This window comes from Ostrea edulis, chromosome 8, assembly GCF_947568905.1.
Source record: "Ostrea edulis chromosome 8, xbOstEdul1.1, whole genome shotgun sequence".
NCBI lineage: Eukaryota > Metazoa > Mollusca > Bivalvia > Ostreida > Ostreidae > Ostrea > Ostrea edulis.
The window spans coordinates 16,273,803-16,285,649 of record NC_079171.1 but is presented as its reverse complement, the minus strand read 5'-3'; the positions used below and the strand labels follow the sequence as shown (position 1 = coordinate 16,285,649).

At 37.6% G+C, this 11,847-nt stretch overlaps 2 protein-coding genes across 2 annotated transcripts; both read right to left on the bottom strand.

The window, feature by feature from the left end:
- Positions 1-4,950: 4,950 nt before the first annotated feature.
- Positions 4,951-7,990, bottom strand: LOC125662732 (uncharacterized). The gene is made up of 3 exons (XM_048895058.2): positions 6,355-7,990; positions 6,134-6,195; positions 4,951-5,790 (listed from the first exon to the last, which is right to left on the bottom strand). The coding sequence occupies exons 1-3, from the start codon at positions 6,429-6,431 to the stop codon at positions 5,528-5,530; spliced, it is 402 nt and encodes a 133-aa protein (XP_048751015.2). The 5' UTR covers positions 6,432-7,990; the 3' UTR covers positions 4,951-5,527.
- A 585-nt stretch (positions 7,991-8,575) lies between these two features.
- On the bottom strand, positions 8,576-10,969 carry LOC130049617 (uncharacterized protein K02A2.6-like). Its single transcript, XM_056147467.1, has one exon. The coding sequence runs from the start codon at positions 10,967-10,969 to the stop codon at positions 8,576-8,578; it is 2,394 nt and encodes a 797-aa protein (XP_056003442.1).
- Between the last annotated feature and the right edge of the window lie 878 nt (positions 10,970-11,847).

The window sequence follows — 11,847 nt, the reverse complement described above, 5'->3', positions numbered from 1 at the left end:
TCAATACAAACTCGAAACCAACAGTTTTTAATTTTTTTCTCTATAACATTCAAAATAAAAAAACTCAAAAACGTTTAAAATTTTTCACTCGGATTAGCAAAAGTAGAGAAAGGACTATGATTTGCAAAGCAGTTTGACTATAGTTGTTAAATCCCCCCCCCCCCCCAACATTTACGAAATTTTGTTTTTCTCGTTGCACAAGGGATTGGGGGTAAATTGAACTCCATCGAGTTCCTCCTCTCCCTTTTTAATTATCTCTTAATTACTTCCATTCTCTTTTTATGTCTATTTTTGTTCAATTAAATCATTCTCAAAGCTGAATAGAATTTGTCTGTAAGAGAGTGAGAAAACAGCACAGTGAGATAGACAACTTAAGGCGGATCATACGATAAATCAAGCTTGTTACAAATCTTCGGTGTGGTAGAGTGATGGTCAACGGCGCATGCCCAGAGCAGTCCTTATCGAGGGATCCCGCCTCCTCGTCACTGATATTGATTATCACCTCTTCAGGTTTTGTCTTTTTTATATTTTGGTTGGCGGTGGGAAACTCTGTCTGTTTAAAAGTGAAATTGTGTTTAAAAACTTTAATTTATATTTCGATATGACGTCATACTAATGGCATATATAGCGTTCTGACATGTTTACCAGATCAGGATATAGGGTTCACGGCGGGTGTGATCGGTCGACAGGGGATGCTTACTCCTCCTAAGCACCTGATACCATCTCTTGTATATCCAGGGGTCCGTGATTGCCCTACATTCTATTTTGTATTGCTTATAGGAATTATGAGAATAATCACTGTTCGTTTTCTTCACCTTTCATGTAGGGTGTTCTAACATGTATGGTGTTCTGAGCAGGCCATTTGCTTCTTCCCGTTTAAAGCCAAATATGTAAAGCAATGAAAACGCGAAATAACGAAACTAATATTACACCTTGACTAGTTCACATGTATAGCAGGATCTGATAGTTTCAATAGAGCATGGCTATTCTAACATGTTAGTAATGGACTATAACATGTATACGCTACGTTCTTTTTTGCTTAATTCACTTGTTTTGATTAATCATCTTCACAACATTGACAGGATCAGGGCATTACCATATATACACATTGCAAATGCATTAAATAATGTGGACATGAACAGGTTTTCTTCCTACAAAGAAAACTTTATTCTAAAGAAAATTGTAGATAGGAATTTAATTTCAATATCAATGTATTACACACAGAGGAACTTCATAATCTTTTCACCAATCTTGAGCATGCATATATTGAAAATTCCACACGCGATGACGCGAAAGTGAAGGAGTGATATTAGTTTCGTTCCTTCATCTTAGCGTTTTTGCCACTTTTCCTTTTCAACTACGCACTTTCGCTTTGCCGTCGTCGCACTTCTCTTCTTTCACACCGATTTGCGAAGGAGCGAAAGAGCAAGTGACCTGATTAGAACATCTTGTTTTCTGGTCTGCTTTACGATGGTGTTCTGATTAAGCAAATCACTCTTCGCGCCTAGGACTGAGAGAGTGAAAGTGAGGACAATATGACAAATTGAAAGAGAGGAGGATTTAATCAGGCCCCCAGTTCTTTAGCGGTTAGGACGAAGGAAAACACTACAAGAGGAAAGAAGCGAAAGAGCAAAGTTGCAAGAAAGAGATGCGAAGAGGCAAAACTTGAATTGCGTCTTCTCTCCTACAGTTCCATCCTTCCAATATTTATGTAGCAATACTCCATTATCACCTGCATATGGTGTTTATGTCTCTGAAATTATTCGATACGCACGAGCATGTTCTGCTTATTATCAATTTTTAAATTGAGGCAAGCTACTGACAAATAAATTGATATGACACAGGTTTCAGCACTCTCGTTTGAAGTCAGTATTTCGCAAATTCTTTGGTTGTTTTAATGATCTTGTTTCAAAATACAATCTGTCGTTATGTGGAATGCTGCCTGATGTGTTACATATCGTTCTTTACGTGCTGGTTATGACTACGGATTACTCCGTTTACCTAATCAAGATGGAGGGCTCACGGCGGGTGTGAAGGTTCTACATGGGATGCTTACTCCTCCCAGACACCTGATCCCACCTCTGTTTCGTGTTTGCTCAACTCTTAATTTTGTATTCTCTATGGGATATATGAGATTGATCACTGTTCGTTATCATCACTTGTTCCACTGAAGAATATCAAAATATTTTGAATTGATTGATGTTTTCCGCCACACTCAACAGTTATCTGGTGGCGCCCAGTTTTTATTGGTGGGAGAGAGAACCCAGATACAATGTACCTGGCAAGAGGTCATCGACCTTCCGAAAGTAAACTGGGAAACTCTCACTTACTGGTACGAACTGGATTCGAACCCGCGCCGACAGAGGTGAAATGCCGTGTGATTTTGAGTGCGATGCTCAAAACACTCGGCCACGGAGTTCCCCAAAAGATTTTGAGTAAAAAATTACAGATTTTTTTTCCAAAAGATTTTGAATAAAAAATTTGTAATTTTTTCTATAATAAAGTGAAATACATTTTTTCATCAATTTTAAATACTTTATTTTTTTCTTTGATTCAACTCCTCAGAGATACATGTAGTGCTAAAATACATCGAAGCCTGGTTTACCACTGAGATTGGCTCATAACGTAAATACTTATCTCACAACGATTCTCATTGATGAATTCGCAAACCAGTGTAGGGCAGACTTTGACTTTTTATTATGCACTCCTCAAAGTCTTGATCAATTAATCAGGATGCGTGAAGTTATTTGTTTATTTTCGTGATTTAATGGCTTCTCTGTGTCTGGATATACATTGCCATTGAAAATTTGTATAACATGTACTCGGAAAGTTATTGGAGGATAAACCTGACAATTGTATATGGGTGTTTGATACATACACGTGTGGCTTTAGTCGCACCTGTACACTCTTTAAACTTGTATTGATTTAAAAAAAGTTTATTTGTTGTAAAACAGGAAATCGGGATTTAGGATTGGAAGTAAAGACAGAATTATGAGAAACAATTATAAACTATGTGAACTATATTTGTTTCTTCATGCTGCATGATCTCACTACAGCTCTGATTGTGCTGAGTAAGGATCAATTATTAAAACACCACTAGTGTAGAGATGAAAAAATGTCATTTATTGAAAATGACGAAAGGAAAGACAGTGATGAAAATGAAAACGAAAATGATAAAAAAAATATATAATTCATAATAGGGGATCAGACTAACAGCTAATCACATAATACAAAATGATATTTCAATGTGCCAATCCCCTAAAATTACAGATGTACAATATATAGACACAAAAATACAAACTACATAAAGTATACAGCAAAAAGATGGCACATAAAAAAATAAAAGTGCCACCAAATGTGAATTGGCAATCCCATTTGAGCATTTACATTGAGTAATCTAAAGTGAGGTTGTGCAAAGAAATAATTCTTCAGAATATATACATGTAATAGACCATACAAGCAGTACCAGCAGTTAAACACTGACCTGGCATGAACAAACCTGGATACTGAAAACTCTATGGTTGAGGTACATATATGATATATCATATGAACAACATGAACATAATCAGATTCCTATGTAGATGGATCCAGCAGGCAGCTGTTATGACTAATTCTAAACTACTTTGTAGCATGTAACGAAATTACATAACGCACAATAAAACTACTAGAAAAATTGAACAATTTAATACCCTTTAAAAACAAACTAGATATATTGCACGACAGCAGTCAGACACTGGCCTGCTTAACCGGTTAACTGTAAGGTCAACAGAGGAGACATCCTTCTAAAGTAATGTGTTCTAAAACACATTGAAATGTGCTGGAATATTATACTGCTTTTACTACTGCTGATAAAGTGAGAGTGACGATATGCTGACTGGTCACTTACCTCCCCGCAACAAATCACGTGATCATTATGATCAATTCCTATTGGCTATTAGCATCAGAAGGGTTGTGATTAGATAATGGAGAAGTTTAGAATTGCATAACCAGCTACAGAAAAACCACAGCTCCCAAGAATTGGGGAAACGTGCAGAACATGGCACCTGACACCTCCATAGCCAGCTGCAGGGATTACCAGACAATATATTGTATAAAGCATAGCCAGCTGTAGGGATTACCAGACAATATATTGTATAAAACACTGAACAAGAGTTTATACAGCAATAAATCCGAAAACGCGATGTATTCATACACGCCTGAAAACAAATAACATAGTACGGGGAAACTATTCAAATTTTTGCAATTGTTAATGATGTGAATGAATTGGAATTATAAGAATCAAACATTCTTTTTGAAGAATTTATCGATGTGTAAACTCCGGCCATTTTACTCACAAACTTAACATAAAAGTGCTTCGCACTTTTATTCAGTTTGTGAGTAAAATGTCCGGAGTTTACACATCGATAAATTCTTCAAAAAGAATGTTTAATCCTATAATATATTGTATAAAGCATTTAAGCAAAATCAATAAAAATAAATAAGTAATAATTAACATTTTGTACCAAAACCCCTTATTCAAATTAGTATATTTACTTACTACATGTAATACATTTTAAAAGCAGCATTCAACACATAAATGTGATTATTTACATAATTGTTATTACAAGGAAACAAATATTCTAACAGTTCTATTTGCAGTGTGGAAGAAAACTTCCTTTCAGTATCCCACCTTTATCAGAAATGGAAACTGTGTACTGCATTTAGAAATGTACACTGAAAGGAACCTTTTTGTGATTGTCTCTGAATGATTCTAAATAACTCCACCAGGAATTATTTTCTCCCCCTGCTTTATTTATTTCACAACATTAAGGTCAATTTGGTAGATGTCATGATACCGACATAATGACTAACAAGACCAGGATACAAAGCGAATGAGACAAAAGTTGAAACATTAATGGTCCTTTGAAATCTTTACAACCAACAATAAAAATATAAAACAGGAAAACCAAACTGATTTACACATTTTAAAACACTTCAAAGATGATAATAAAGTTAAATTTTATACAGTAAGTACAATGTAGTTACACTAGTCATGAATGTAACATGAAATGTATCGAAAACGAAAGACGAAGATAATGAACATTGATCCATCTCATAACTCAAATAAGCAAAACAAAATAGAGAGTGGGGCAAACATATAGCAGGTGCCTGGGAGGGATTATTATTGCGGAGAGCGACGATATGTTAAACTATTTACAATGTTTTGTCTTTGGTAATCCTCGTTATATTTCATTTCCAGATAATATCGTCTTTCCATCTTGATATAAATTCTATATGCATTAAAAAGAAATGAATCACACTGATTGTGTTCGAAGTCCCAGAGTATATGGCTTTCGTTCATCATAGTAGTTCATCCTTACTTCTGTAATCTCATCGTAGAAAACTCCATCAGAGGTGATAGACGAGGACGATTGTTTCTCAATTTGGAAACAATGGTAATCGTAGGAATTTCGTGGTAGCATTCCTGATGGCCTTGATTTTAAGGACCTTGCACATTTCGATCCCTTTTTAACAAGATATACCACAATCAAAATAAAAGAAGCAACAGAATCAACGCCATGCCTATCTGTAGAGGAACGTGTAACGCGCTGTCTGTTTGACTTTGTGGATTAGTTGATAATCTGTTGATGATTAATGTCAATTTTTCCTCCAGAGATGATGGATAATGAGACTGAGTGGCTTCAGCTGCCTGACTTCTGTCTGTGGATGGCAAGACTGCAGAAGGAGGGGTAACAGGATTTTTGTGAGTGTCTGATGTTCTCTTCGCAGCTAATCCCTTGAATGGGTTATCTACAGAACAATTATATGCATATTGATTTACGGAGTGACGACTTATTGAGAATGAAACATCAGTTGATGATTGAAATTCATATTTACTTTTCATGTACATGTAGTTCCATGTAACGAGAATATATTGACTTTTCCAAATGTGTATGAAAACGTAGCCAGCCGTACACAGATGTATTGTATATAAATGAATTTAATTCATCAATTTTCAATTGTATTACCCACTGTAACGCCATAGTACTTTAAATATTTATGACATAGTCTAAGGAACACGTTTTTGATCTATGTAGAGACACGCATTATGGCCATGAGATACTGAACATGGAGCGGGAAGATGGATACTCACTAGTAGAGATTTTGTTTCGTGCTTTCCTTCTGTAACCACAACAGCAAATGACAGCCTCTTTTCTGAAAAATGAAAGGGTAAACTCGTAATTATCATGTTTAAGAATTAAAGTCACGTCCCTCATGCGACATATCTATACTGACCCCTCATGCGACATATCTATACTGACCCCTCATGCGACATATCTATACTGACCCCTCATGCGACATATGTATACTGACCCTTCGCAAGTCGATTCTGCAATGGTTATTATTTGAGCACAAATCAAAAAGCTTAAGTATGTTTTAAGATGTTTCATTATAAAAGTGAAAGTATTTAAAACTAAATAATAAACTGGTGAAATCGCAGTGATTGGTTATGAAATAAGTCCTTTTGAACAGAGGTAACCTTTATATCAGCATTAAAATCTCGTCCGTGTTCTAAAATTAAAGCAATCATGATGTATTATTTCCTTTAAAACCATTTGACTGTCCCTTTACATTTCATGAGATATTTTAAGACTCATTTTCTAATTCTATCATTAATAACAATATATACACGTCTACGTGCGATGTATTGATGTAAGTCCTGATACTGACCCACTTCTTCCGTTTCTGCTGCAGTTCCTGTAGCCACCCAGTCCTATACTGATCTCATTTCTGTACTGATTCATACCCAGTCTTATACTGATCTCATTTCTGTACTGATTCATACCCAGTCTTATACTGATCTCATTTCTGTACTGATCCATACCCAGTCCTATACTGATCTCATTTCTGTACTGATCCATTGTACTTGTTTTGCATTTTGCCCTACAGTTTCAAGATACAGGTCTGTCTAGAATAACAATCCATAAGTTATACTACACTTGTACCAGTCACAATTAGTATGAGATAGACTAGTAATCTAGACTAGTAATCTATATAGATAAAGTACAGTACTATTAGTCACAATTAGTATGAGATAGACTAGTAATCCTATGGAAATGTATGCATGTCCCGGTCGAGTACTGGTCAACGCAATCGCTTTTCACTGTTGTGACTCTAGTTCGATCCTTATAATTGACAGTGGATAACTGGGGGTATTGGTTGCCCAATCGTGCAAGTGGGTCTCCTCCGGGTACCCCAGTCCAGTTAACTCCCACATAAATAATCCAATAAGTGTGTCACCTCCGGGTACCCCAGTCCAGTTAACTCCCACATAAATAATCCAATAAGTGTGTCTCCTCCGGGTACCCCAGTCCAGTTAACTCCCACATAAATAATCCAACGTGTCAAATTTGAGTCAATGAGAAGCCTGATTAATAAACGCTGTAGAACTTCTTTGTTATAATAAAGTTAATGTACAGAACTATATAAGTCAATACCTATGCGAGATAAACCGGTAATTCATTAGCGTAATGTAGAGTACTATAAGAATGTTTGTTAAAGGACACATCTCATGTTTTCAAAGTTTACAACATTACATGCATTTCGTCTTCTTTATGCTTATAGTAATTAATTCTAATAGTTCGTTCGCCGAAATTTTGCGATAATTAACCACAATACAGACTTAAATCTAAGCCCCGATTTCAAAAAGTCTAGATAATTAGGTAGGTAGTCACGTGGTACAGTGACTTCACATGCGCCCTTCGGATTGTGAAAGTACTGCAAGATATTATTAAAAACTCAACTTTTAGGGGCCTAATTTATTTACCATGGGCAACATTTAAATCGATGTTGACAAATTGTCCGAGTTTTATATGTGTTCGCCACCAGTGCACACATATAACGATGTAAATACCCAAATATAGCGAGTAAATCGTGTATGAAATCGGCAATATTGTGAGTAAATAATGTTTATATGGGTCGCTGTCTACAAACTGTTTGGGGATGTTATTCCTTTAGACATCTGTAATTGATGCTGTTTTTCTAAAATAAACAGTGCAATCATTATTTATTTTTGGATTAGACAAATTATGATGCGTTAAATGTTATGTCTGCTCGGTAGAACAGGGTTGACTCGGTCAACAACAGCAGAAATCAAACAACGTGGTATCTGCCATTTTAGGAACTACTTTATTATTGTATATTCATGCGCATGTCAATACTAATATAAGAACCACGCATTATTCCGGAATTACATATTCAAATTATAGTTCATAACATTCCTTCCCACCAAATATGATAGTCCATGGGGAAAAGTCCATATGCTAAAAGTTCCTTTTAAGGATTGAATTGTTCTAATGATAATTCACTGTTCATCGCTAGAATGACAAAATTATATTTTCTTCTTTCAGTAATAATAACAAGCTTTCAATCAATTAACTTGAACACATAATCTGAACAAAATACACTTTGTCACGGTGCAACATAATTGCTAACACGAATACTAAAAAAAAACAAAGAAAAAGAGACCTTTCTGGCCCCAAATAGATTGCAAGGGGATTATTATGCCCCTGAAACACTGCAATCATAAACGGAATCACTTGCACGATACAAAGTCTTTGTAACGACTTGGCGGACCAGCTGTGCGCCTTGGATTTCTTCTCGGTTCCGAACGCTGATCAGTTTGCTGAATCTGAGGTGGAGTACTGACCTCTTGACTAGGTGGTTGACTATCCTGACTAGACATACGGATATCTTGACTTCGCGAATCAAGCTGTGAGTCCTGCCTGGGAATAGCACCGGATTGCTGATTTACAGAGATATCATTTGTAATAGGTGTATCTGATGCACTGACGTTGGCCGCGAACTCCTGAATCTGATCAATGTGTCGTCTCCACGTTTGACCTGGTGCCACTTCTACACGATATGAGACTGGGCCATTTTGTTCACTGATAGTTCCGGATACCCAGTTTGATATTGCGTTTTTACGGTAGTCTCTTACAATCACCTCCCTTCCTGGTTCGAACGCACGTAGTGGACTTCCTCTTTTGTTAGCCATGTCAAATTGCTTACTCTTGACATCCCGCTCAGTGTTCGGTTTCACCAAATCCAGTCTAGATGATAAAGTGCGTCCAAGAAATAGTTTTGCAGGAGACTCTCCCGTGGTTGCATGTGAAGCATTTCTGTATGCTAAAAGAACATTTGCCAATTTGGTTTGTAAAGATCCGCTGTCTTTTTTACTTGCTTTCATGGCTGACTTAAAAGATTGGACAAACCGCTCAGCTAGTCCATTGGAACTTGGGTGGTAAGGAGCGGAGGTCACATGTTTTATGCCATTGGCTTTGGTAAATTTCTGAAAGTCAGCATTGTCACTCACTAAGACTTTCGGCACTCCATTTCTAGAGAATATGCATCGCAACACATCAATAGTAAGATCTGATGTCGTTTCGCGCATTTGGATCACTTCCGGCCACTTTGAATGGGCGTCAACTGCTATAAAAAACATTGAGTTCAAAAATGGCCCGGCAAAGTCAATATGAACACGCTCCCATGGGCTAGTGGGCCACTCCCATGGGTGAACTGGGGCGGATGGTGGTGAACGTTTAAATTCGCTACATCCTGCACATGATTTTGAAATATTTTCAATGTCTTGGTCGATGCCTGGCCACCACACCAAACTCCTGGCCAAGGCCTTCATTTTTGCTATCCCAATATGCCCTACATGCAGATCGTTCAGAACATGGCTTCTCAATTTCAGTGGAATTATCACACGCATACCCCATAGAAGACATCCGTTGTGCACAGCTAATTCATCTCTGCGGCTGAAGTACGGATACAGGTCCTTGTCCTCTGATTTAATGTATGTGATCCACCCATTCATGACAGACTCGTATACATGCGATAAAACTGTGTCGCGTCCAGTTTCCTGTTTTATTTTGGCGCTCGTAATTGGTAACTGTTCAATTTGCGACATGTACATTATGTCAACACTAGTGTCTTCGGAAGTTTCACATTCGGATAATGGCAGTCGCGATAAACTGTCTGCATTTCCATGCGTTTTAGTATTTTTGTACATGATTTCATAATCATATCCTGATAGAAATAAAGCATATCTTTGCATGCGTGCAGCTGAAGTTGTTGAAATTCCCTTTTCTGGATGAAAAATAGACACTAACGGCTTGTGATCGGTGAGTAACGTAAAATGTCTCCCATATAAATAGGTATTGAAACGCTTTACACCCCACACTATACCCAAGGCTTCGCGGTCAATCTGTGAATAGTTTTTCTCTGCAGCCGATAGTGATCGTGAGGCATACGCAATAGGCCTTTCTGACCCATCATCCATCACATGTGATAAGACGCATCCTATGCCGTATGGCGAAGCATCACAAGCTAATCGTACTGGCTGATCGGGATTGTAGTGTGTCAGAACTTCTTCGGATGTTATCATTCGTTTAATATCCAAGAAGGCTCTATCACATTTAGGGGTCCACTCCCATTTCTTCTCCTTTGACAACAGCTGATGTAACGGATATAATGTGCTAGACAGATTTGGCAGAAATCTGGCATAATAGTTCACAATTCCTAGGAATGAACGCAACTCCGATACATGTGTCGGCTTTGGAGCATTGATAACTGCATCGATTTTTGCCTGTGTTTTGTGTAATCCTTCACTGTCGATTTCATGTCCACAATATGAAACGCGCTCCCTGAAAAACTCACACTTATCTAAGTTTACTCGCAAATTGTAGTCATCCAGTCTCTGCAGTACTGCTTCCAAATTTTGTAAGTGTTCTTCTTCACTCGTTCCTGTGATGATCATGTCATCCATTATACATTTTACCCCGGCCAGCCCTTGTAACACAGTATCGATTGTGCGCTGCCACATGGCTGGCGCTGAGGCCACACCAAATACTAATCTGTTGTATCTGTACAATCCCTTTTCAGTATTGATAGTCAATAATTTTCTGGATTCGTCATCTACAGTCATTTGTAAGTACGCATGGCGTAAATCTAACTTGGTAAATCGTTGACCTCTGGACAATGCCGCAAAAATGTCCTCAATCCTTGGGAGCGGATATTGGTCAATTTCAAGGACAGGGTTCACAGTCACTTTGAAGTCACCACAAATCCGAACACTACCGTCCGATTTTATGACTGGTACGATAGGTGTAGCCCATTCACTGTAATCTATCTTTGTAATGACACCACTGTCGACTAACTTGTTCAGTTCTTTTCAACTTTTTGTTTCAACGAATACGCCACGGGACGTGCTTTGCAAAACTTGGGTTGTGCACTTTCCTTCAGTTTCAATGACGCTTTGATTCCTTTAACGGTTCCCATGTCATCCTTGAAAATCTGTCCATGTTTTCCCAAGATCTCAGATAACTTATGTTTTGTCCCTTTGGAACATGTGCCTGAAACTTTACTTGTTGCAACTGACAAAGATTTGATAGAAGGCCAATCCAAGGTAATGTGAGCTAACCATTCTCGGCCAAATAGCGATGGCCCATCTTTTGAACAACATATAGGTTAAGTTCCTTCCTTTGATTTCCATATGTAACTGGTACACGTGCTACACCTTTGGGTTTTAACACCTCCTCTGTGTATGTACGTAAACGCAAATGTGTTTTTTTTTAGACTGTCAACTTTGTCAGGAAAATGTTCACGAAATTTCCTTTCTGACATAACGGATACTGCAGCTCCAGTGTCCAACTCCATCCGGATTTTCCTGTTATGAATGATAGGCTCCAAAATAATGGCATTCAGGTGTGTATTGTCCAAGGAATTCACATGCAAAGTGGCTACGAGACTCTCGTTAAAGTCATCACTGTAATCACTATTCTCGGCTTCTAGACTGTTGACAGC

Coding starts and splice junctions, on each gene's coding strand:
- LOC125662732 (XM_048895058.2), bottom strand. CDS start 6,431: ATGAAACATCTTAAAACATACTTAAGCTTTTTGATTTGTGCTCAAATA. Junction 6,196..6,354: donor GCAGAATCGACTTGCGAAGG/GTCAGTATACAT, acceptor TTCATTTTTCAG/AAAAGAGGCTGTCATTTGCT. Junction 5,791..6,133: donor ACGAAACAAAATCTCTACTA/GTGAGTATCCAT, acceptor ATTGTTCTGTAG/ATAACCCATTCAAGGGATTA.
- LOC130049617 (XM_056147467.1), bottom strand. CDS start 10,969: ATGACTGTAGATGACGAATCCAGAAAATTATTGACTATCAATACTGAA.